Source organism: Dama dama, chromosome 9 (genome assembly GCF_033118175.1).
Source record: "Dama dama isolate Ldn47 chromosome 9, ASM3311817v1, whole genome shotgun sequence".
Classification (NCBI taxonomy): domain Eukaryota; kingdom Metazoa; phylum Chordata; class Mammalia; order Artiodactyla; family Cervidae; genus Dama; species Dama dama.
The window spans coordinates 95,266,916-95,294,190 of record NC_083689.1 but is presented as its reverse complement, the minus strand read 5'-3'; the positions used below and the strand labels follow the sequence as shown (position 1 = coordinate 95,294,190).

At 38.6% G+C, this 27,275-nt stretch overlaps 1 protein-coding gene across 12 annotated transcripts in view; it reads left to right on the top strand.

The window, feature by feature from the left end:
* MCTP1 (multiple C2 and transmembrane domain containing 1) overlaps positions 1-27,275 on the top strand; it is a 556,529-nt gene that overhangs the window by 187,390 nt on the left and 341,864 nt on the right. Inside the window, exon 1 of one of the 12 annotated variants that reach the window (XM_061152027.1) lies at positions 7,598-7,804. The exons of the other annotated variants lie outside the window; for them this stretch is intronic. Within the exon in view, the coding sequence (XP_061008010.1) occupies positions 7,748-7,804 (57 nt within the window). The 5' untranslated portion in view covers positions 7,598-7,747. Of the gene's footprint in view, positions 1-7,597; positions 7,805-27,275 lie in introns of those variants that run through there. 12 annotated transcript variants of the gene reach the window in all.

Below are 27,275 nucleotides of genomic sequence, written 5' to 3'. Positions count from 1 at the left end.
GTTAGTATTGGTAAAGTACTTAGAACAGTGCCCAGCATATAAGTACATAGTGCATGTTTGGTGTTAAAAACAATGAAGTGAAATAAAGTATACAGGCAACAGAGTGCAATGTCTAAGGGTGTGGATTCTAATCCCAACTCCACTGCTTGTTACCTGTGTAAATGTGGTCAGGTTGCTTAACTTCCTTAGGCCTCTGTTTCCTCCATTGTAAAATAATTGCTGAAGATAGTATTAGCTTCTCAGAGTTTCTGAGGATTAAACGGGATGGTCTTTAGCAAGCACACAGTGCAACATCTGTTTCCTAGCACCGATGATTACAAATAAGTGTTGTCATTTCTGTGCATACTCTGTCTGTGTTCTTGGGTTTTTTTCTCTTTGATTCTCCACTTCACACTTCTAGGTCATTTCTGGAACTTCATAGGACCAGATAGGGATCCTCTGTAAGGTATGGCCATGGGGGCAGAGTGAGGGTAAGTGTGGTTGTAAGATAAGTTACTTAAACTCCCATGAGGCCTTGCAGGGTGGACTTGTGTTAGGGCATTTGTCACTCTCTGTGGTATGGTCCAAGACCTTATGGGCCCAGAAACAAGAGCTGTCAGCCGTCCTGGAGCCCATCTGTCCCCTAGAGCTGGGCTTATATTAACAGAGTTCAAATGACTGATGTACAGAACCAGAATGCCAATGTTTCCGTTCACAACGAGAAGTGAAACCGCTGGGGTGTGGTAGCTCGTGTTCCCACCCAAGTGCTTTTTGTGCCTGGAGACAGGCCACCTCTCTCACCAGGCTGCCAACTTACTAACCTTTATATTGGGAGACATAGCTGCTGAGTAGATCCTTAGGTTCCCTCAGCTTTCCAGCAAGTTCTCCCTGAAGTCATGTAAACAGGATACCAAATTCTAATCAGAGAGTAACTTGATGGAAAGTAGCACATGGAGTCAGAGGCAGTTGGTTCTCAGACTCATAGGCTTAATGAAATGAAAGGCAGATTTATAATAAAAGGGGCATGCCACCAGCCCAGAGCACCCTATCTCAGCATTTGAGTGATCATGGACTATGCTTGCTTCTGAGGTTGCATTGTACCTGTTTCTTGGTCTGGACTGTCTTCCTGTTGGCAGAATCAGTTTGGAGCATGGTCATATCTGAGAATCTGAGACTGGCACTTCGACGGGCACATCTGGCTTTCAAAAGCTTTAGTTTGTCTCATACTGTAGAAAGGCAAAGATTTAAAGTTCAGGAGTATTCACATAACTTAAAAAAATTGGAAGAAATATTTGAAAAATCCAGAGATCTAGCCTTCCTGGGCCCTTCCCACGTGAGGTCAATTCTCTGGAGCCGAGTAGAGACTGTCCCCTGCAGATGAGGCTTGAGCGCTGTCTTTCAGTCCTTTCTGCCTGGTCCCCAGCAGGTCCATGACATTGACTCACATTACCTAGTGGTAATGTGCATGCCTCAAAGCATTTGAATTTGTATCATTCTGACAATTAAGCTTGCCTTTCTTATTTTTGTGCTCTGACCTTCTGTGTTTTTATTTCAAAGGTTTATTCTCAAATGGTAGTCTTATTTTCTCATTTCCAGATTCATTTTAATGTCAGCCCCCCAAATAACTAATTGCAAACACATTTGAGTTTGTAAGTCCTAGAGGTTACAGTGATAGAAGACTCAAATGTAAAGCTCATAGCTTCAAGAAAGTGGATGCCCTTAATCTTTCCACAGGATATAGGTGACGCTGCCTGCCACCCTTCTCTGTTTCTAGATCAAGAGTCCTTTCTTCCTCCTGGGTGAAGAAATTAACTACTCTCATATTCTATACTTTTAAAAATGCTCTAGATATTACCTGCATTGGAAGAAAAATAATAGGAACATTTTACTTACAAAAGTGATAAATATGGATGCTTGGTTTACAGATGTATTTACCATGGAATTTCTTTAAGGAATAAGAGATTATTTTTAGCTTCAATATTACAAATTATTAATAATCAGGTACGGGAAGCTTTGCCATTTGTTGTGATTCTTAAGAATTGCAGGCTTTTTGGTAACTGTCTCTGATGAATGCAGGAAAATGTCATTATATAATTGGATTATTGATTGTAAAAAGAAATTAGCTTTCCCAAGGAAGCGTATTTCTTTTCCCAATGAATAACTTGCCCCTTAATTCCTACTAATCTTCTAAATAGGATTAATTTATGAGTGATATATTTGGGAAAATAGATTTGCTTGAGAAAAGAGAAATGTCAGTTGTAGATCTTCCTATAGCTCACAGGTCTATAGTACTACAAATTTAACTACTTGGTATTTTGAATAATCCTTAGGGTGCAAGGTAATAACATATTCTCTTCTCTCTGCTTCATAGCATCTTGTATAGATCTCTCATAATAACATTTACTTCATCTTAATTAAACTACTCCTAAATTAAATAATGAATTATCACAATCTCTAGCACATGGTTATTTCTCTATTTCATCATTATCATCTACTTGTAAGTTTTTTTCCTCAATTAGACTTCATATTTCTTGATTATAAGGATTACTTCAAGTATGTTCTCTCTTAAGGATTGCTTCAAGTGTGTTCTGTCTAACACAGTGTGGGGCACATAGCAAATACTCAGTAATTGATGAATTGAACTCATTGGAAATAGGAGTTCTTCTCAGATCCCTTTAAGATGTGCAATCTGACATTATTGCTGGGAATGCTTCAGGAATAATGGTTGAATTTTCACCATTCTTTTGACTCAAGAAATATAGATAAGCAACTGAAAAAAAATAAAGTTTTAAATTAAAAAAAAATAAAATTTAAAAATAATAAACCACTAGCAGTTTTATAAACAATGATAAAACAAACTACACTCTGAAAAGTGATTTCTATAGCTCATATAATTGACAAAGGAGTTGAACTGTAGTATATGAAGACCGTCCAAAAGTAAGTAAAAGAAAAACAACCTATTAGGGAAGAGGCCAATAGTAATTAGATCAGATGCTCAACTTCAGCAGTAGTTAGGGAAACCAAAATTAAAACCCTGAGATTCTATACCAGTCACAAACAAATGACAAAAATGTCAGAGTCTGGAATACCAGTATTGTGGAGATAGTAGGAATCTAGAGAAAGAAAGACTCTTGTACACTGCTGGCTGAATTGTAAATTGTCTAATTATGTTGGGATGTCATTTGACAGTTTCCAGTAAAGGTGCAGCTGTGCATATCCAATGACTCTACAATTCTATCCCTTCTTATTACAATCCTGTCCACCTCTGGAGAAGCTCTTGCACATGTAAAAGAATTAGAGTAGCTTAATAGTAGCAAAAGGGGCTTCCTTGGTCCCTGTAGTTGGGACCAGTGGTTGGGACTCTGTGCCTCCAATGCAGGGGGTACAAGTATGATCTCTGGTTGAGGAACTAAGATCCCACATGAAATAATATGAAAAATTAAGGAAAAATTGTAGCAATAAATTAGAGATAACCTAAATCTACCAATAGGGGAATGGGTGTATGAATTGGAATGCTAAAGAGCAATTAAAAAGATTACACTGTCTAGAACTGTTAATATATAAAACTTCAAGATAATGCTAAGCAAAAAATAAAACTAAAAATTAAAGCATCTACATGTCATGCTACAATTTTATGAAGCTTAAAACATGCAAACAAGTATCTTATTTATGGATAAACACATGTTTAATGGAAATATAAAAAAGATGCATGGGAATGATAAAAGATAATCCTATAGAGTGTTTACCTAAGGAGGAAATGGCATAGGCAGGAGCATATGGTGGCTTTAATTGTATCCGTAATGTTTTATTTCTTCCAGGAAATCTGAAGCAAATTTTGCATTATGTGAAGGTTTTCAAGAGAGTCAACAGACTCTGTAGGAGGTTTCAGTTATCAGGATAAGTAGGCTTTGAGAATAAAATAGAGCGGTATACTCACTGCCTGGCAAACACATCAGTGTGGCAGCACTATGTAAATTCCAATCCTGGTTAGCTTTACTAAACTTGAAAAGGGCCTGACTCCTGTCTCAGACTCTGAGTACCATTAGCTGTGTGATTTTTAAGGAAGGAATACTGTGGAAACCCAGGGGAATACAAAAGCATGGGTGGTACCTAAGATAATGTGAAGATTTTTGAGGACTTGACCAAGCCGGAAAAAAACAAACAAACAAACAACCAAGGTTTAGATTTTATACTGGAATGGGTAGCCATTTCCCTTCTCAGGGGATCTTCCCAACCCAGGAATCAAACCTGGGTCTTCCACATTGCAGGCAGATTCTTTACCATCTCAGCCACCAGAGAAGCCCCAGTTAGGAAAGCAATTCTGCCCAATTCAGAGACCAGAAGCCTTTCACTGAGCAAATAATAGGCCAGTTTATTTACAGTGATCCAAGACTGACTAAATTAATGTAAGGCATATAATTATGAATATTTGGCTGTCGATATGTTGACAGTTGAATAAATCAAAGCTATATTTTTATGAAGTCAATAAAAGAGCTTTCAGGAGGCCAAGAGAAAAAAAAAATCAAAGACCTTAGCCTATCTCAGAAGGTGCCCTGGAGGGCCTCTTATAGCTTGCTGTGGGTTCCTGTCTCTCTCGGCCCTCTCTTTGTCTCTCTTGACATATCTTCTAGCCAGACTGAAAAATTAGATAATGCATAAGTTTGGACTGATGAAGATTGGAGAGAGTTGTAGAGAAAAGCACTCTCGTTTCTGTTACTTTGCTTTAAAAAAAACAATAAGTAAGTGTAGTCCATTTAGAGTGAGAATAATGTAGTACAGTAGAGAAATATAAAATATCAAACATTCTGTTTTAAAGAGTAGCATGTTCTTTTCAGTTTACCTAAGGGGTATACAAATTCACTTTCATTTTATGAGATTGATGCAATAGATAAACTAAGTGAAATGACTGGCTCTCTCCTTGTCCTCCTCCAGTCACTCTCTTATTTCAAATCTCTTTTCCTAGACTTGACCATTTGTCCACAGTCGGTATGCAGTCATCCATGTCCTTTTCTGTGACTTTGTATATAAAACTTTATGTACCCATAACTGGGATAATGTATTTTTCTGAAACATGTTATTTCCATTGAATGTCTTTTAGGGATCTTCGCATGTCAGTGCATCTAGATAGCCTTTTTATTTTTATTAATTAGCTACATAATATTCCTTAGTACAGTTAACTCATTGTTTAACACTTAACTCTTCATGGCCTATTGCAAAGTTTCTGGTTGTTTACTACTACAAAAAGTTCTGCAGCGAATATTCCAGTACATCCATCATTACGACAGAGGGCAAATGTGATTTAATGAATGGCAAGATTTAGGAACTACAGTAGCATTGGCCAGAATTTTCTTTTCTCATCTTTGCTTTTTTTCCCTTGGGTGGCCTCATTTTCAGACAACCTCACTTTCTGTGGTAGCAAATATGTCAACAAGCAGTTCCACACTTACATTCTATCGACTTTATAGCCTCTCTCTCAATATCAGCAGAAGTGCGGGAGTGGCTCTTGCTTCACCAGCTTGGGTCCTGTGTCCATTCTTGACCCTGTCACTGTAGTTCTGTGGGTAATTTATACTGATCAGTCAAGCCTGGGTCACATGCCCACTTGCGAGGCTGGGTCAGCATAACATAAACCACGCAGATTGAGAGGGAGAGTGGAATGGGTGGTTTGCTAGATAAAAATCAGGATTATGATACTAGAAGGGGAAGGTATGTGTGCTGCTCAGGCAAATATATAATTGTCACTACAAATGTCTTATAGATAGTGGTTTTTTTTATGTTTTTGTGAGTAGAAGATGGACTTACTAATGGTATCCAGATTTATGTCTTAAGGACCAAAGGATTCTTATAAGTTTCATTCCAAATCTTTGCTAGAGTAATGAAACAAGTATTATTTATATATAATATTGTGTGTAAAAAGAAAACACATTATAGATTAAGGACCATTAACACTATAACAGAGAGATTGTTTTTCGGTTCAGGAAAGTGTTACCCAATGTATTTGCTAAATATTCAGTGATAATGATAGATTGTATCAATGACATGATAGACACCTAGTCTTAAAACACATTTGTTAATATTCTATTATTTGCCAACCCTTAGTACAGATTCTATAGTTTATTTATTCATTTATTGGACAATGTTTATTAAATTCTGCTATGGACTGGTCACCATGCCAGGGGCTGGGAATAAAATACTGACTACAACAAGTTCCCTGCTCTTAAGTTTCTTTCATTCTTGTTAGGGGCCACAGACTATCAATAAGTAAATAAACAAAGAAGAAAATTCCAGGTTGTGGTTTACCATGAAGGAAATATAAAGAACATGAGATGAAAAGTAACTGGGGAAGGTCATTTCAGGTAAGGTGGTAAAGGAAAGCCTTCTCTGAAGAGACAACATTTGAACTGCAACCTGAGGACTAAGAATGAACCCCAAATTCTAGACCTACGTTATGCAATATGGTAGCCACTAGCCATGTGTTAGCCATTGAGTATGCAGATATAGCTAGTTCAGATTAAAATATACTCTAAATGTAAAATATACATTAGCTCCACAAGGCTAGTACAGAAATTGTAAAGTAATTAATTTTATATTGATTATAGATTAAAATGATAATATTTTAGATATATTAGGATAAACATTATTAAAATTAAGTTTACATGTTACTTTTCCCTTCTATAATATGATTAAAATGTTTAAAATTAAACATGTGACTCAATTTATCTTTCTGTTGAACAGTCCTGGTCTACTTGCTACTATTGATATGCATGTTTTCATCTTTTTGTTCTTGCTGATGGCAGTTGAATTTATGTAGTAGACTCTCCTCCAAGGATCTAAGTCTATAATATTTATTGACTGAAATGTCCAAATATAATAATTCAACGTGTGATCAAATTTAATACAGCTCAGAGTTAAGACGCATTGGATGGTAGGGAAAGCAGAGAACATTGCCACAGTTGCTAGAGCAGTTCTCTCATTAGTCATGTTCCTGTGGAAATGTTTGAGAAAAAGATAAAGGAAGATTGAGTTGGAGAGGTAGGCAGAGCTAGCAGTACAAGGTAATGACAGCGTAGGACAGGATTTCTGTGGGAATCAGCGACAGCAAACCGCAGAGATCTATTTCCATTCTCGACTTGGTGAAGGAGATTCTTTTGTGTTTTGTGGAATTGCCACTTCTTGAATAATAAAGTAAGAGTTTGATTCTATACTGTTTGCACTGATGAAATGTTAGTGAAACTCCTTTTTATATCTCTGTCAGAGCGATGTTGGCAAGTTCACACACATTTAATAACATTACATGAATTCATTGCAGAGAGCAAGCAGGGTCGTTTTTCTCTGAGCCCTGCTATTATTCAAATTTCCATGTGTGGTTTGTGCCATGGGGAAGAAGTTGGTGATTTTGAAAATGCATGTCTGATTTAGCAGGTGAAATTTTTCAATTTTAGTTTGTAAACATGTGAGACCCCCAAATGTGATGTTTGTTATGTAATCTAACAGTTTTGCGGGGGGAAACTCTATCCCTACTGGTTTGAGAGAGAGTTGAGTCATATCCTGTGAATGTGAAGCAGCGGTATTTAAACACCACGGGTTCCTCTTACTTTCATTCTAAGTCGCTGCTGTTCAGAGCAGCAAGTGTTCTCTGCGAAGAGGCTGCTACTCGCCCTCTGAGAGGGGTACAGCCTCTCTTGCTGGGATTCAGTAACGAAAGCCAAGTCTGAAGATGCAGTTCTGTCCCTGGAGTGAAAGATGGTTTGTTTATTTCTAATCAACTATGCTGTATAGCTGCAAGCTGAAAGGTGCCTGTAATTTGCCAGTTATTTATAATAAGGTAAGTGTTATATTTTGATTTACTCACTGTGGCAGCCTTGAATTAACGTGGCAGTTGTAGTATGTGATCATGCCTCAGACAATGCCTTCTCACAGGATCTTAAAGGTGGCTTGGAGATTCTTGTGCAAATAATTTTGAATTTATGGTACAGCCTACTTGTGAGATACTTAATAGATTGATATTGCTTGCATGATAGTTTTTAATGAACAATATAGTGCCTGAGATGTGAAAACATTGTAGTAGCTTTGTATTTTTTAAAGAATTAAGTAGTACCAGAATCACTGTTTTTCTTCTTGCCACCCTGTCATCTTGGTTAAAGGTAAAATGTAAATGCATAAAATTCCTATGATTATATTTGGATTTTATTTAAAATAATGATAGCTCAATAACTGTATTTCTCCATTACACAAAAAGTGGTCTTAGTGATTTTTAGAAAGTTGAAAAGTAGTGTCTCTTGCTTTGACTTTTTATTTAAGTGAAAGGTCATCATTTTTAAACTTCTCATCCATTTGTTTTGAATTGTATATGAGTTTATTATCATAAGTCTGTTTCCTGAGCTGTTGTTGGAGACACTCATATATACATTGTATGGATGGAGAAATCTGTGGATTAGAGAAGTGGACAAGAGGTTTGCTTTTGAAATTCTTGAAGATTGCTGAGGAAAGGTGGGAGTAGAAAACAGGAGTGTTGTCTTGATTTTTTATTGATTAAAGAAATGGTATCAAATCAGAGCTAAAGGTGTATCTGGTATCATATCACTCTGGATAGTCATATTTAAGGCCTTTAAATTCTTCTGAAGTAGAAAAGGTTAATTTGATTGTGAGAGCTACAGCTGTGAATTTGTGAGTTGTTGATGAATTAAAGGGATTTTCTATCTTTAGTGACAGTTGGCATTGGAGTACTTCTTCTTCTTAATTGACCCACTGTCATGCTTAGAGATTATTTCGTTTCTATTCACAATTATGCCCACTGCAAAACTGCTAGATTTTAACTACAACTTGGAGGTTATTTTCCATTAGATATATACATTTAATAACTCATGTTTTGCAAAGGCTGAAGTGAAGGCATGAAGTTTTCCTCTTCCGTGAAGAGGAAATTAAAATTAGTTTAGCTTCCAAATATTTAAAGGCAGTATTCTGAATTAGAAAAGAAAAACTTAAAAAGAAAATGACTTAGCACTCTATGAGCTTTGGAGACTTTGCATAGTGAAAAGGCACATATCCCAAAAGATGAGAACACAAGAAGTTATAAATAGAATAACCTGATGTTTGATATATATAAAACTCTGCTTTTATGCCTGGACAAGGGCAGGGCTATTCTGTTAAATATTCTCCTTGAGACTTTTTCCTTATGCTATATGTGGATTAGGAAATGTCAATAAAGCGATAGAATGTAATAATCTACATCAAGACAAAAGCATATCTTATTACAGTTGACACTGTTTCAGATTCTTAAATCTGGATTATAGTGGCCATCCAAACTGTTATTGTGAATGAAAACTCAGGCTGATAAAACGCTATAAAATTCAAGTTTTGATAATATGCTCTGTTACAAATGTAGACTTAATTTCAATGACATTGTACAGCCAACTGGTAATTACCTGATTAGAGTGCTTCTCGTCCTTCCTCTCTGTTCTCCTCATCCTTTGGCTGTTTTCCTGCTTCTTTGCACATCCAAGAGAAGTGTGGGTAATGGGCAGAGAGAGAAGGGGAGTGAATAGACCAAATGGGGCACCATCTCTATTTCTCACCTCTCATAATGGTTCTGGTGGGGGGCGAGGTCAGAAAGAGGTTGGATCTAATGGCAAAAATAAGTCTTTTAGATTTCAATTATTCAGGAAATTCCTTGACCTCTGAGACAAAGAATAATTGGGAGCATGGTTGGGACAAATTTATCTACCTTACAGAATTATTGCAAAAAGGTAGTATCGTATCTGTTATATAATTTTATTTGACTGTAATGTTTTATATATGTTTCTGTGGAATTGTTTTTGTATCTTCTTGAAGGAAAAGCACTGACAAGATATCAGAGATATGCAGAATTCCACTCTGGATTCAGACCATTTATTTTCAGAAGTGAGGGTCTCCTTTTTTCTCTTTTTTTTGTAAACTATTTTACTCGTGAATTTCTACCTTCTATAAAAATAGTATGCAAAGGTAAGCTCCAAAAATAAAAATAAAAACCTAATTTTACCTAAGCCTCAGTGCTGTTTGAAAAATCTCAAACAGCAAGAGAAAACTGATCCTCACTCAAAAGATACTTATCTTTCGGCAATTGCATCTTATCTTTAACCTAAAATCAACACCCAGTTAGGGACTACATTAGCAGAAGCACATAACATAAAATTTTAAAATATTTTTCTTTTAAGTAAAGCTTTGTTTGAAGGATTCAGGGTGAGAAAGTACAGAATAGGAAGAAATTATCTTATAGAGTACTCTTTCTGACTCCTGAAAACTAAATCTTTCTGGGTTATGCTTTACATCTTAGAGTCTCTAGTGAATCCTACTGGATAGCAAAAGCAGCACATTCACTGGGAAAAATAAATAGTGATTGCTCTCCTGCCTACTTCTGAAAATCTGTGAGGGTCACATCTACTTCTGAAAATCACATGAGACTTTGTGAGAAAGCACTTGTGAACTCAGCAGAGCTTGTCAATATCACTATCACTGAATAAGATATACAGAATTATATAGATACTTGGAAGTGAACTTAGATGTGTTTATCTTCTTACTTCAGAAAGAAGGGAATTAAGGTCCAGAATGCTTAAGGAAAGTGCCTAACTTCGCTCAACTAGTACCTGAACCTGGATTTTTTTGTCTCCTCGGTTAGCTAGAAATTGATCACAAGATTAGTTGTTTCCTGCTGTTAAGAGTTTTTCTGGTTGTTGTTTTTTTTTAAAGATAAATACTATTTGCAGCATTGATGCACATCGTTATCAGAAACTATATCCTTGGAGAATGTTTCACAGAAGACATATTGCGCTGTCTACAAGTTTTGTGGGCTGAGAATTCTCATTGGATCTAGGTTAACAGAGCACAAATTTGTGGAGTGGTTATCAAACTATAGCATCTGAGTCTTGCAATCTCTTAGCTATTGCCACAGTAGACGTGTCCAAGCTCTTCTCTGGAGAGTTGAATCATAAAAGTAAACATGTGAAATGAATGGGGGATTGATTTTGTAGCTTTTAAAACTGCAGATAGTATGGTAGATTGTTTTGATGCTTGTTGAAAGTGGCTAGAAAAAAGATTCTTCCAAAGGTTACCCTTAAAAAGAGATTAGGAAAATTTTAAAAAACAAATGAACTTCCATTCATTTCTGTTAGAATTGCTCTGGCTGTTTTATATTTATGGGACACTATTTTTCAGAGATATGAGATGGGAGAACAATGACTTTTCATAATTATAAAAGTTAATGACATATATCCTATGATGCTAATGAACAAATTAGAGTCATAAAGAAAATTTTTCTTTAAAGCCTCTTAACACTAAAATTGGAAGACAAGTTAATTAAAAGGTTTCTTGTGTTGGTGGTGTTAATAAGGTTTATATCTCATTCCTAAGAATTCAAAATAGGGTCACCATTTCCTTTAATAAAAAATGTGCCTCTCATGAAAAGTATATAATATATCTTCATTTCCTGTGTTCTAATTTATACCTTCAATAAATAAGTGGAATTTAACATCATGCAACCTTATGAACAGATCCTAGCTCTGCTTTGTAATAAAATTCAAGTGTACCTTGATTCCAAGAACTGCATAAATCTATAACTGTTAGGAGATAAAGGAAAACTGATTTGAAAAGACCCTGATGATGGGAAAGATTGAAGGCAGGAGGATAAGGGGACAACAGAGAATGAGATGGTTGCATGGCATCACCGACTCAATGGACATGAGTTTGGGTAAACTCCGGGAGTTGGTGATGGACAGGGAGGCCTGGCGTGTTACAGTCCATGGGGTCATAAAGAGTCAGACACAACTGAGCAACTGAACTGAACTGATGAATAGTTGAAAAGCTTCGCTAAACATAAGTGCAGTGAGATTGTGTGTGATCTGAGGGACAGAGCTCTGGCCTGTAGGGTGGGTAGTGGGAGAAGCAGTATTTTTTGTACCCTTGATCCCTCCTGTGGTTTTGGAACTGACAAGGAAGCCCGTGTCTTCTTTTGATTTTTGTTTTCTTATCTACAAAGTTGACAAAACATGCCCATGCTAGATGACAGTCCCACACATCCTATAGGTACTCTGTAAATACTGGTTACTCACCCTGTGAACACCCAGGTGGGTGAAGCACTTTCAGGTCAATCACACAGTCCAGAGGCACCATTGTCCTAAGTACCAAGTGCGGTGCTTAGATGCTCGGTCATGTCCGACTCTTTGTGACCCAATGGAGACTGCCAGGCTCCTCTGTCCTTGGGGATTCTCCATGTAAGAATGCTGGAGTGGGTTGCCATATCCTCTTTCAGGGGGTCTTCCCAACCCAGGGATCAAATCCAGGTCTCCCACATTGCAGGCAGATTCTTTACTATCTGAGCCACCAGGGAAGCCTGTGAATATGAGTGGGTAGTCTGTCCATTCTCCAGGGGGTCTTCTTGACCCAGGAATTGAACCAGGGTCTCCTGCATTGCAGGTGGATTCTTTACCAGCTGAGCTACCAGAGGAGCCTGCAAGTGCCAAGGCTGGTAATGAACACCCCCTTGAGAGACAGTCAAGTAGAAAAGCTTCAGAGATGATTTATTGGCTTTTAATTCCATCTTAATTCAGTAGAGGTACTCAAATCAGTCACTTGGTCTCCCTTTTCTTGAGTCATTTCACTAGTGGGATGGATTAGTAATATTCCTTCATGGCAATTTACTGCATACCCAAATGTAACAAAACAAATTCTGTACTCCACAAGTATTTCTAAGATGAAAATAGCAATAATGGCTAACATGTAAGTCAGTCTGTATAATATATTTTAATGAACTGTCTTAATTTATTTCTTAAAAGTACCTCATGGGATTTGGGCACTATTACTATTGTCCCCTTTCACAGGTGAAGAAACTGAGGTATAAATTAGGTGACTTATCCCAATAATCACCCAAATGGTATTCTAATGATCAGAGTTGAACCTAGGTAGTCAAGTTTCAGAGCCAAGATTCTTTATGTTCTATGCTGCCTCCAGTTAGATTACCTTGATCCCAGTAATATGAAGTGACTGCTATAAAGTACAACAGAAAGGAAAAGAAATCTTAAAAATGTTACTACATTTAATTATTTTGATGACTACAGCATTCTCACTTGTGGTGAAACCCAGGCCTTTATGAACCAGAAACAAACTGAAGTTATTTGGGAATTCATAGAAAATGAGGCTAATAATAATGCAAAATGCATCGAGAATGAACAGATGTAACTAGTCCTCCTAGGGGGGATCGTTGTCTTGGGTGATGTGAAAAGATTTCATATATTTGAGAGAAAAACAACTTTCAATGCACACATTGTCAGCAGTCCTAGGAAAGCGTCTGGAAATTTGTGTGTTTTAAGGGAGAATTAATGTCTTGTCCCCTTTTCTTTGTCAACTGTTAAGAATTCCTGATAAAAGCCATTTGTGAGAAGGAGCATATTGAAGGAATAGTAGAAGGATTTTAGGTCCATTATGTGACTACATCCATTTTGATCTGCCTTCTCCAAAGATTCCACAAGTTATGCTTGAAATTCTTGGGTAATTTTCTTTTAAAAATTTTATTTTTAATTGAAGGATAATTACTTTACACTATTGCGTTGGTTTCTGCCGTACATCACTGTGAATCAGTCATGGGTACACGGATGGCCCCTCCCTCTTGAACCTCCTTCCCATCTCTGACCCCTTCCCACCCCTCTAGGTTGTTACAGAGCCCTGGTTCGGGTTCCCTGGGTCACAGCAAATTCCCACTGGTATCTGTTTTACATATGGTAGTGTATATGTTTCCATGCTACTCTCTCCATTCATCCCACCCTTTCCTCCCCCAACCCCGTGTCCATAAAACTCTTCTCTATGTCTGTGTCTCCATTGCTTCCCTGTAAATAGGTTCATCAGTACCATCTTTCTAGATTCCATATACATGCTTTAATACATGGTATGTGTTTTTCTCTTTCTGACTTTCTTCATCTGTAGGTTCTAGTTCATCTACCTCATGAGAACTGACTCATATGCATTCCATTTTACGGCTGAGTAATATTCCATTGTCTGTATGTATCACAGCTTCTTTATCCATTCATCTGTCAATGGGCATCTACATTGCTTCCGTGTCTTAGCTTTTGTAAATAGTGCTGCAGTGAACATTGGGGTACCTCTGTCTTTTTCAATGTTGATTTTCCCAGGGTACATGCCTAGTAGTGGGATTGCTGGGTTGTGTGGTAGTTTTATTCCTAGTTTTTAAAGGACTCTCCATATTGTCTTCTGTAGTGGCTCTATCAATTTACGTTCTCTTGGGTAACTTTCAAACCCTCATGTTTCCTAAAGTCTCAAAGACAAGAACTTGCTTCAGGATGTTTTGTACCCTCAGTGCTAGCACAGTGCTTAGCACACAGTGAACCCTCAGGAAGGATTCCTAGCAAGTTGGCTGGCCAGCTGGATGGATGGATGAATGGATAGACAGTGGGAATGAGCGGGCACATCCAGATCTGCTCTGAGTCATGACTCATGTGCCCAGACTGAATTGGGATCAGCCTATTACTGAACTTGTGAGCACAAGGGAATGAAATGTTAAATGTAAAACCATTTATTTCAGTTCATCTCATTCTTCATCATCTGATGGTTTTCAATATAAAACTGACATATCTATAAATCATTTCTTGCCACAAGCTTTTCCCACTGCATCATGTTAGAGATTCTTCAATTATACTATGGAACCATAGTTGGTTTACTTCCTTAATTCAAAAGCTAAATTGATACAGATATATACATACATAATTGACAAATGTTACACACATGCAGAGAGAGAAATAATAAAATTAAAAGGTCAAAATAAATGTGAACAGCCAAATTAATGGGAATTGTCAGAATTTGACTATTTTAAAATTTATTGTGGAAGACAATAAAAATTCAGAAGAAACAATTGAAGCAGCATATCAAAGGAAAGAAAGGTATTTTTAAAAATAATTTAAAAATATAGACTTCTTTCAGTCTTAGAACTGTCGCTTTGTTTTTCCACAAAATTTCATTAGAGAGCTCAAATAAGAGGTCTGGGAACCAAAATTTATTTGGCATAATCAGTCAATTTTAAGGGTTGGTTTCCAAAATGAGAATGGTGACTAAGGGCTTGGGTTAGGAAATGCTGCAGATGTTGAGAAAGGGTATTAAGGTCATTATTGTTTCAAGTTTTCCAGTGGGGAAAACACGGAGAAAACATTCCTGTAAAAACATCTGCTCAAAAATAAAATATATGCAAGTTTTAGACAATGGGAGCAACTCTATTGCAAAAATTACACTTTTATCCTTGATCCAAAGCAATCATTAAAAACAAAACATAAAAAAAAAGAAAAAAATCCCAATCAGCAAGAAATTATTGGATAAATATTCTTTTCCCTGGTCCTAAACACCGTAGCATATGTTCACTATTCAAAGATGTTCTAATTTTTTGTGTCCAGGTGTCTTGTGTTATTTGAATTGCATTGGAGTCCTGTGGCTCACTGTTTTCTCAAGAACCATCTTGCTTACAAATAGCATGTTCCATGTCAGCAATCATGGGCAAGGGTTACCCTGGTCAGCAGTGGACCTGCTTTTTATATCACAGAGTCTGGCCCTCAGTTTCAACATTCTTCAGATGAAGGAGTCATCTTGTAGCCTCGCTCACATTTTCCAACGACTAGGAATTTTTTAAAGACAGAATTCTTGTACTTTTTTTTTTTCATTATCAATTCAGTGGTTGCTGTGAATATTGAAATCAATTCTGAAACAATTACTTCCAAGTTTATTTGGCCATACTGTCTAGAAAGCTTTTGCTAAGCCCATGCCTGGAGTTTGAGAAATGTTTATGCTATAGATAGAGAGACAACACACACACACACACACACACACACACAATGAAGTTAGTCAGTTAGATAGTTAGTTAATGAATGATGAATTAATTAATGACTATATCATGGTAAATGTGTATGCTAAATGTGTAAATAGCTATAAGGAATCATTAATACACCAGGCATAAGAAGACTGTAACCTTAATATCTGTTTTAAATCATTGATAAATGGCACAGAATATTAACGTTCAAGAGTTTTTGAAAAGGATATTGCAGTTCCAAAGATATCCAGATTACTACCAGGAAGTCACTAATATCAACAGGGAATATGACTTCTTAGGTCACTTTCAAGAGACAGTGTTAAGGTGGTTATTGTTTCAACTTTTCCAAGGGGGTAAAAAATAGAAAATTTTCCTGTCAAAATATTTGAACAAGCAAAACTAAATAGGGTGAAAAATATATGGAAGTTCGAGATGAGAGGAGCAAATGTGTTAGAAAATAGTTTTGTTCATGGGTCCTACATGGTGATGCAGAGGGTAGAGGTCCCATTTGGGTGATTTTTATGTAACAGACACTAATATGACTTTTAAAGAAATCAACTAATGTCTTAAAAGGTTTCCCTTGTGGCTCAGCTGGTAAACAATCTGCCTGCAATGCAGGAGACATGGGTCCCATCCCTGGGTTGGGGAGATTTCCTGGAGAAGGGAAAGGCTACCCACTCAGTATTCTGGCCTAGAGAATTCCATGGACTGTATAGTCCATGGGGTTGCAAAGGGTTGGACACAACTGAGTGACTTTCACATGTACATGTACAACGTCTTAAAACTATTATTTGCTACATTAAAATACGTATCTAATTGTACTCTGAGATCTTCCTCATCTTGTCTATTATTTTTTGTATGTTTTCATGAAAGACTGCTATTACATTTCACTATTTTAATTGAAGTTTTTTTTTAAACAAAAATTAAGGACAAAGTTAATGAAAAGCTAAATAGCAGTTTTATCTAAAAAGTACAATATTATTTTATTTAATAAGTCAAATAAGTTCAACATAGTGTGCCAGCTGTAAAATTTCTGGTTTCTTCCTTTACCTGAGCAGCATGTAATTCATATTCACCGCCTCTGGAATTAGAAGGTGCCTTAAATGGCAACCCACTCCAGTACTCTTGCCTGGAAAATCCCAGGGACAGAGGAGCCTGGTAGGCTACAGTCCATGGGGTCGCAAAGAGTCAGACACAACTGAGCGACTTCACTTCACTAAGATAGACTAGCTCAACTCCTTATATTTTCAAATGAAGAATATTCTGGCATAAGCAAATTAAATGACTTTTCCAAGATTATATACACCCAGCTCACAACAGAGTCAAGCTGAACCTGGAATTCTCACATGCAACAATGCAATCTTTTTACTCTATTAGTCACTGAGAGCATCATTTTCTGAACTTAGTATTCAAATGCTGCATTGGATTTTCACTTCATCTTCTTTAAGTTGCTCAGTCGTGTCTGACTCTTTGCAACCCCATGGACTATAGAGTCCATGGAATTCTTCAGGCCAGAATACTGGAGTGGGTAGTCTTTCCCTTCTCCAGGGGATCTTCCCCAGCCCAGGGATCAAACCCAGGTCTCCTGCATTGCAGACAGATTCTTTACCAGTTGAGCCACAAGGGAAGCCCAAAAATACTGGAGTGGGTAGCCTATACCTTCTCCAGTGGATCTTCCCAAGCCAGGAATCGAATTGGGATCTCCTGCATTGCAGGTAGATTCTTTACCAACTGAGCTACCAGGGAAGCCCTTTCACTTCATACTAAAATTTTAATTGTGCACAGTATAAATCAACTTAAGTTTGTCCCAATTTCCTTTCAGCCACACACATTTTTTACCGTATTTTTGGAAGGGTATTTTTTTTTTTTTTAACCCACAGTTTCTCCATAGAAACTTCTCCTAACACCTAAACGTTTACTTTTGTTCTATGCACTTGGCCATGAAGATGCACTTGTAATTGCAGAGGTGGGTCCACACTTAACCACTCTCGCACATTTAAAACTGGTTAGATTTTCCACCGCCTCCAACTTTCCGGAACCTCAACACAAATTCTTACATCAAACTGACAGAAAACTCCATAAATGGGAATTATTGTATTAGGAAACAACATACACATCACTTCAAATCATTCAATCAAATAAATGGGAACAATTATTGAACAATGCTCTGTACTAATAACTGTACTTTTGTCATCAAAGTAATGATGAGCTGCAAGTTCCCAGCCCGTTGCCTCTCTGCGTGGCTCCTGCAGAAGCTGGTCGACCACACCCAGGCAGAGGCAGTCAAGTCACAGGGTGCTCTACCTCTCCAGGTGGAAGATTCTCTTAGGAGATGGCCCAGGTAGAGACGGCACCAGATAATCTGGTCCACTCTCTTTCTTTTAGATACAAACCAGCAAAGTCTGTGCCTGATTTGGCTTCTTATTTGCAGCTGCAGCGGTGAGTGAGGAAGAGAGACTTTTTCCAGAGTATTCTTCAAAATGCTAGTTCTATGAAATCAGCATTCCGTAATCAAGTAACTTTGGAAAACACACCAGATTGTTTTCCCCCTCTGAATATTCACACTGGAGGAAAAAGAAAAAAAAAGCATCAAAAGCTTGAAAGTTGGGGACAGTGGTTGTTTAATATTCCTTAACCCAATATTTCCCAAATAAATCCATTTTCATAATACGACCTATTAACATTATGAAACACACTTGGGAAACACAAATTAGACATTTTTCTCATTGACTGTATGTCCTGCAAAAGGTGGTTTGAGAAATGTCAATTTACTGTTCCCTTGGGGGTCTCTGTCCCTGTTTTTGTTTGTCAGTTGCTAAGTCTTGTCTGACTCTTTGCAACCCCATGGACTGCAGCACACCAGGCCTCCCTGTCCATCACCAACTCCCAGAGCTTGCTCAAACTCATGTCCATTGAGTCAGTGATGCCATCCAACCGTCTCATCCTCTGTCATCCCCTTCTCCTCCTGCCTTCAATCTTCCCCCGCATCAGGGTCTTTTCCAATGAGTTGGTTCTTTGCGTCAAGTGGCATTAGTCCTTCCAATGAATATTCAGGGTTGATTTCCCTTGGGATTGACTAGTTTGATCTCCTTGCTGTCCAAGTGACTCTCAAGAGTCTTCCCTAGCACCACAGTGTGAAGGCATCAATTTTTTGGCACTCAGCCTTCTTTGTGGTCCAGTTCTCACATCTGTACATGATTACTGAAAAAGCCATAGCTTGTCTATACAGACCTTTGTCAGCAAAGTAATTTCTCTGCTTTTTAATATGCTGTCTAGATTTGTCATAATTTTTCTTCCAGGGAACAAGTTTCTTCTAATTTTATGGCTGCAGTCACTGTCTGCAGTGATTTCAGAGCCCAGGAAAATAAAATCTGTCACTGTTTCCACTTTTTCCCCATCTATTTGCCATGAAGTGAAGGAATTGGATGACAGCCTCTCATAACATGAGCTCAAGATTGAGTGTAAGAATAATTTTGACTTTGAGATTGTTAACTTCGTTCAATAATACTGTTCAGTAATAACCAAGGTGCTGTTTCTCTGAGCGGGTTTGATGAGAAAAGGACAGAGTCTCAGGGCAGAGAGTAATAACCTCTGAAGTGGGAGATGGAGAAAATTTCACAGAAATGCCCCTTAGGCTACATCGAGCAGGGTGTATTGGTGTTTTCCAGGTGGGTAAGAGCACGGGTGCAGAGGCACCACTCAACATAAGAGTCCAGGAAATTGTTGTTGTTGTTTTAAAAGCGTCTTTGGAGCCTGAGGTGGAAAGGGGTGTGGCTGCCGAGGCAGGCCAACCCGAATCCACTCCTCGGATTCTTGCGCGGCTGTGCTGAGAAGCTTGGCAACCAAGCCTCAGCAGCGGAGAGCAGTTGAACCAGGAGGCTGGATGAAGAGAAAACAAATGCGGTGAGGAAACGGAGAGCCTGTTGCCTCTTGGTCAAAGAATACCTTCGGCAGCTGCCACCGTGTGGGCTTGACCCCTCCTCCGCCCAAGGAGAAGAGAGAGATAAGAGGCTCCCTGGTCTGCGGTGTGGTGGGCTTCCTGAGAAGCTCAGCTCTGCGGGAGAGCTGGGCCGGTGAGCTGCGATGTGACCTGAGGGTATTATGATGAACTGTAACAGGAGCAGAAAGGGCAGGTAGCACCAGGCTTGAGAGAGGCTTCCTAATACATCCCATGGAAACAGGTGGAGAGTGGACAGGCGTGGAGCTGGAAGTGAAAGTGAAAGTGAAGTCACTCAGTTGACTCTTTGCGACCCCATGGACTGTAGCCCACCAGGCTCCTCCATCCATGAGATTTTCCAGGCAAGGGTACCAGAGTGGGTTGCCATTTCCTTCTCAGAGGATCTTCCCTACCCAGGGATCGAACCTGGGTCTCCCACATTGTAAGCAGACGCTTTACCGTCTGAGCCATCAGACAAGAGCTGGAAGACCTGGGTTCAAATGTAGTCCTCCCCACATGGTAGGTGACTGAGAACACTGACGTCTCTGGGCTTGAGTTTCCTCCTCCGAAAATGAGAATGAAAATATCCTATTTGGAACGAGCTAGTGTAGGTCAGATATGGAGTGTAAGGTGAGCCCCCTCGTGCTGCTGGTATTCCCACAATGCCCAAGGCTTTTCACATCATAATACAAACAGACACCCCAGTCTAGCCATCTGTGGAGCAAGCAATTCATGTGAGACCGTCTCAGGCAAAAATTGAAAAAAGCCTGTACCATGCAGGGTGAATCTGGCAGGAGAGTGATTGATTGGGATCTTGTTTACAAGCTCTTGTTTATATTTCCTCAGCCTTATGGAACTTGTTTTGTTCAGGATTTAGCCGAACAGGAGGATAGTCCTGTACTGTGGGACTGAGGGGATCAGCTTCTTCGTACTGATTTTGCTGGAACAGAAGAGGAACTAGTCCAACTGTTTCTAGCTGGGGTGAGAAGAATGGGGTCCACTGGTGCCTCCAGAACCAAAGCCAAAACGTGCTTATCATCAATACGCCAGCTGACCCCCAAAGACAACACAACACACATACACACATGCTCACACAGAGAGGGAGAGGGGAAGGAGAATTGTAATGAATAGTCTCATGTTAGAGTCTCTGAGAAATCCAATCATAAAGAAACCCATATACCCGTTAAACTTGTTTACACTAAAGGAAGACTTGTTTTTCTCATAAACCTATTAAAATGTCTCTAGCAGTTTTCTGTATAAAAATACCAGGAAAGAGCACAGATACATGAACTTTCACAGGTACATATTTCTTCTTCCCATCCTGTTTTCTCAGAAGTTCAGCAGAGAAGCAAAATATAAAGCTCACCTTTCATAGGACTGCCAGATTTCAGTAAAAATCTAGTGTTTTATTTAAGATGGTCTCACTTATGTGAATATAGATGCCATTCTGATTTTTAGACCATTGACCTGTGCAGTGACCACAATCCCATAAGGTGAACCTTTCAGCCTAAGGGGGCCTCAGCAGTCACGCGCAGGTCCCTGGTTATTTCAGTGCCTTCCTCTCCATGCATTCAAGAGGGGGAAATTGTTTTCTGAGAGCCTTTGTGCCAGATACAGCGGGGACACATTTAGCAGATAAAAATGAACACAGTGTATGCCAACAAGAGGTTTTAATCACTCTAATGAGTATCAAATTATCAGCAATACTGAGTGACATTAGGTAAAGCAGGCGATGATAGAGTGTAATAGGGGAAGTTAATTTAGATTATGGGCTCGGGAAAGCGGACTCTGAGAAGATGACTTTTAAGCTGAGTCAAGAGATGTGTAGATTTAATCTTGGTTTCCCATGACCTTTTTAAAAATTTTATTTTATATGGGAGTATAGTTGATTTACAGTGTTGTATTAGTTTCAGATGTACAGCAAAGTGACTCAATTTTATGTATACATATATCTATTCTTTTTCAAATTCTTTCCCCATTTAGGTTATTGCAGAATATTGAGCAGAGTTCCCAGGCTAAAAAATAGGTCTTTGTTGGTTATCTATTTTAAATATAAAAGGGTATGTATGTCAACCCCAAACTCCAGATTTATCCCTTCCACCTTTTTCCTCTGGTGACCATTAGTTTTTCTGAGTCTGTGAATCTGTTTCCATTTTATAAATAATTTCATTTGTATAATTTTCTTTCGATTCTACATGTAAGTAATAGCCTGTGATATTTGTCTGACTCACTTCACTTAGTATGATAGTCTCCAGGTCCAACCATGTTGCTACAAATGGCATTATTTCCTTCTTTTTAATGGCTGAGTAATATTCTATTATATATATGTACTACATCTTCTTTATCCGTTCATGTGTCAATGGACATTTAGGTTGCTTCTGTGTCTTGGCTATTGTAAACAGTGCTGCAGTGAACATTGGCGTGCATCTATCCTTTTGAACCCTGGTTTTCTGTGGGTATATGCCCAGGTATGGGATTGCCGGATCATATGGTAGCTCTATTTTTAGTTTTTTAAGGAACTTACATACCCTGTACTGTTCTCCATTTTACAGTGTACCAATGTACATTGCCAGCAACAGTGGAGAAGTGTTCCCTTTTTTCTCCACACCCTCTCCAGCATTTATTGTTTGTAGACTTTCTGATGGTGGGCATCCTGATTGGTGAGATTTTTTAAGTTTATGAGGATTAGAGAAAACTAGGTAAGGTACCCAGAACAGTATTTGTTACAAAAGCTGCCCAGGAGATTCAGATCTACTCTATCTCCTCATCAGTGACTATCAAACCTCGCTGTCCTTCAGAGCCCAGCAGGTGGGCTGTAACGTGCTACCCATCAGCTTTGGGGAGTTGTAGGTAAACCCAGGGGTATCTGTGGACCTGCTTGGCCCCACCACCTTTCCAATTAGCCTTCACTGAGCATGCTCTCTGTGTGAATTTCTGCACAAACCTTCATTCAATATTTCTCTGCAGATGAGCACCCTGCCCTCTCTCTTCCCCTGCATTCCAGCGCATTCAGTTTGCCTGTAGTCCTCTGTCTCCTCTCCTTGAGAATAATCTCCTGGAGCCCCTGGAGCCCCACAGGACTTCTTCTGAACCCAAGACATTGCCATGTTCCCCATGAGGAATGTCAGCCTGTTGTCCCTCCATCCCCCAAACCACCTCACCAGGTCATTCCCTTCCAATTAAGTCTATATTTGCATGGTTACCATGAGAAATGAGCTCTCTCGGCTCCCCCTCTAGACTTTGTGGTTCTACTTCTGCATTCGCTCCTTGGGGGATGTGAGTTCACCAAGCCACAGTCCAGACCTGCCTTTCTTCTCTCTCTTAGCCAGCCTTCCCTTGATGACCCAGCTACACACATGGCCAAAACCCCGTGCGTAACTGGTGAGGTCCTCCTGGTGGTATGAGGGGACAGGGGCAGTGCTTAGGTTGGGATCAGACCACAGTGGATTCGCCCAAAGAGAAAGATACCATCATCCTCTAGAGTGGGCTTGAGAAGGACTGGATTTGAATTAGTTGTCCCAGGATCCAAGAGTAGTAATGAAGGAACTAGAGTTACTGGGGATACTGGGAGGTTTGGCGCTCCCTAAAGACATTCCCTGATCTGCACTGCAGGATTGGAGCCCCTGTAGCAGGAGAAAGGAGCTAGAGGAGGCTGGAGCAGGCCTTGCCGCCCAGGGTCCTCAGGGGCTGGGCGCTAGAGCAGCAGAGAGCCGGCACGTCTCCAGCAGCATCTTTCCAGCACCTGTTCTCTTCTCAGGTGAGCCGCATGGCTGGGATTCAGAATATCACGAGAGCAGCTGGCTGTGACTACAGACCCCAGTGGGCCTTTCGTGGCTGAGGTGTTGGCAGATGTGTGAGAAGACAGCTTAGATGCGATCAGAGCGTGCTTGGATGTGGGTGTGAAAAAGGACAGACTCCACTGCAGAGAACAGGAAGACAGTTCCCTCCTGGCTTTGTGGTGTCTGAGGTCTGCGGTTTTAAGGCTCCTGGGACCACTTACAGGAAGGGTTAGCCTTCTGTTTTTATGTCTGAGACACCCCCGATGGGGAGGAACCCAGACGCAGGGGGTGCCAAGCTGAGCACACGTGCAGAAAGGCTGCCTTTGCTCTTCTTGCTTGGGCTTCCTATTTCCAGATGCAGACAAAGACATGCACACCAGATTCTGCCCTGGCAGGTAAAGCACCTGGTTGTGTCATCAAAATGTAGCATATTTCCTTGTATTTTATTCTGTTTATAAAAAAATAAGTCTATGCTTTCAAGCCTGAGTTGACTAAAGGAAGGTCCCTGTTAGCCACTCCTTTATTGTTTAATGTGATCAACTTGGTTTCCGTCATGGAAGACCTGACAAAGTCAGTGAAAACTGATCTGCAGAGTGAGGAATGCATAAAAACGCTTATGCTATGTGGACTATTAAATGATTTTATGGCCACTTTCTATTATATCTGTTTCTATTCAGTGACCTACCAAGAATGCGGCAGAGCTCTCGCTATTGCATTCATAGGCTCCATCCCACCACCCCTTTCTTTCTGAGCAATCAGAGTGGGCGATGAGAAAAATAGGACACGTTTGAGAGAAAATGGGTGACTATACAAAAGACAAGTGCATTTCTTTGGCTGTCAAAGTTAGCTATGAAAATTAAGATTGAGAACATCTGTCTTAATTATGTATGTAGCACAGACTGTTCTGTTGTTTCACAGTCTTTCTGAGGGGAAAAAAAAAAAAACGGAAAAGAAAGGAAAGTTACCTACTAGTCTCTCATGATCTCCTAAGTCTAATTCACTTTTGGCTGTAAAAGTTATTATTGATATTAAATAATGTTCTTATGTGCAAATATTATAATGTTCTCAGTTATATCTTAAAATGCTTGCCGTTCCATTTGCAGACCATACATTATAAAATTGGAAAGGTCATCTAAATACAGTCATCATAAATTTCAACATAGAAGTGACTACCAGTGTGTTAGCTCAGTGTTTAATTAGGCATAGACACTTTATTTTTTTACCTAGTTGTGAAAACCATACTAATGTAAATTGACATCGAGAAAGCTGCTGGGAACAGCAAAGGAAATGGAAGTGAACGAAGTAAAAAGACCCTGACCCACCAGGCAGTTGAAGACTTGATGCATTCACCATTCAATACATGTCCTCAGAGTACAAGACACCACAGAAAACTCACCCGTAAATCTGCTAGGGCCTCTGCGCCTGCCATCGGCCACTGAGGCTGTTGACGTATTAAATTAGACCTACCTGGTTCTGTGTTTTCTCTTATTTTCCTTTCTAAAAGTAACTGTGGCCAGATTCCTATACTTACTGTCCCTTAGAATTAGCTGTTTATTGTCCTCGTCTGTCAACAGTCTCTCTCCTCTCCTCACCTTGACCCCTTGCTGTGAATTAAATCTGTTTTCTCTGGTTGAGTATTTTTTAGGGGGAACCTACCCAAGACATCATCTCTGTCTTTGTGAAACTTAAAGTCATATGTGGCTCCGTTTGCTTTCTAGTCTTCTGAATTTATTATTCATTTTAACTTGATTTGAATATGAGAATACATTTCATAGAACAGAATAATTATCTCTTTTTTCCATATCAAAAAAGAAAGATCTTATTGAAAGACTGAATTAATTTAAGGATTTATGTTTTAAATTGAGGTTAAGAAATAGATTGTCTAGCTTATTATAATAATAAATATTTAAAAATATGTGTGAATATATTTCATGGGTTAATAGTAAAATATACAAAATTTTAGTTTTCAGCAAGTTACTAATTTTTATGTATTTTTGTAGTTCCTTTTGAATTTTTTATAGAGAAAAATCTATGAGTAATATCAATTTTATTTCTTCCTTTCCAAATCATTTATTTTATGTTTTATTTTCATCTTTACTGTTCTGTTCAGGACTTCTGGTAAAACATTGAGCTGAAGTGATGGAAGTGAGTGCTGTGTTTTTTTTCACAATCTGAAAGGGAAAGATTTAATGTTTTACCGTAAATAACAATGATACGTGTTATCATTTTATCATATTAGATTTCCATTGCTGACTTCCTAGGATTTTTGAAATTAATAAATATTAAGTTTTATCAAATGTTTTTCCTATATTTTCTGAGATGATCATATGAATTTTGTCTTTCATTTGCTAATTGGTGAATTATGCGAATTGATTTTCTGATAGTACCCCACTTTTGAGTTCATAGAAAAAGCCCATCTTGGTCATAATGCTTTATCTTTAATATACCCTGCTGGATTTAGTTTGGTAATATTTTGTTTGGAATTTTTGCATATATGTTTGTGAGTGAAGTTGGCTTTGTTTTTTTCTTTCTTACAATTGCCTTGTCATGTTTTGGTATTACGTTATTGACATCAAAAAGTTCATCGTTTTTTTGCACGCTGGTATAATCTGTATAACACTAAAATTAGATACAGGAAGATTTTAATTATTGACAATATTTCTTAAATAGTTTTAGTTATGTTCAAGTTTTCTAGTTCTTGAATTTCTTAAACAAATATTTCAGGTATAAGTCCATTTTATATACACTTCAATTGAATTGGCAAATTTTATGTATCCTCTTATTTGGCAGGAAATGCAAAAGCACTAAAGATTTTTGAGCAGAAAAATGTCACAGATTCATAGATGTATGCTAGATGAGTTGGATCAGGATTGAAAAACTGTTAACTCTTTATTGGACAGCAATTTAATTGGCAGCTATTAAAATCCTTTTTGAGATAGTCATACTCAACTTCATCAACATCTCAACCATTAACCAAGTGATTGAATGTTTTGCTCAATTCTTTTAACTATGTAAAATTTCTTATGAGATGGTTGTTGGTTTATTAAATGTCCAGTCATTCTTTAAAGAAAAGTGCTGTGGGTGGTTCCATATTCCATTCTTATATATCTTACTAGTGTGCTTGTGGGCGTTTGTACATGGCTCTAACTCACTTTCTCTGAGTAGAGTTCATTCAACCTGTAGCGGGCCTCAAACATTCTCCTCATGGACTGAGAACTCATCTAAAATGCCATTACTGTATTTGTTTTTAGGGTCACATGATGTTCAGTTTTATGTTCCATATGGGGTATTTACTAGTAACCCACTGAGTGATTTATTGATTACTAAAAATTGGTGTTTGTTAATAAAAGTAACATGGTAAAGATTCTGAGATGCAGTATCAGTAGAGTCCTAGGAAGTCCAGTTGTCACACCACAACTGGCAACATTTTGTAGCTATTATCGTATACACACATAGTCAGAATCCTCAGATTCCTGGATTAAAGGTTGTTTAACAGGGCAGCATTACGCCATTTTTAGTTGATTGTGTTTGTCAGTTGTAGGGGTTTTTTTAATTTTTAATTGAAGGATAATTGCTTTACAGAATTTTGCTGTTTTCTGTCAAACTTCAATATGAATCAGCCACAGGTATGCATATATCCCCTCCCTTTTGAACCTTCCTCCCCTCTCCCTCCCCACCCCACGCCTCTAGGTTGATGCAGGGCCCCTGTTGGAGTTTCCTGAACCAGACAGCAAAGTCCCATTGG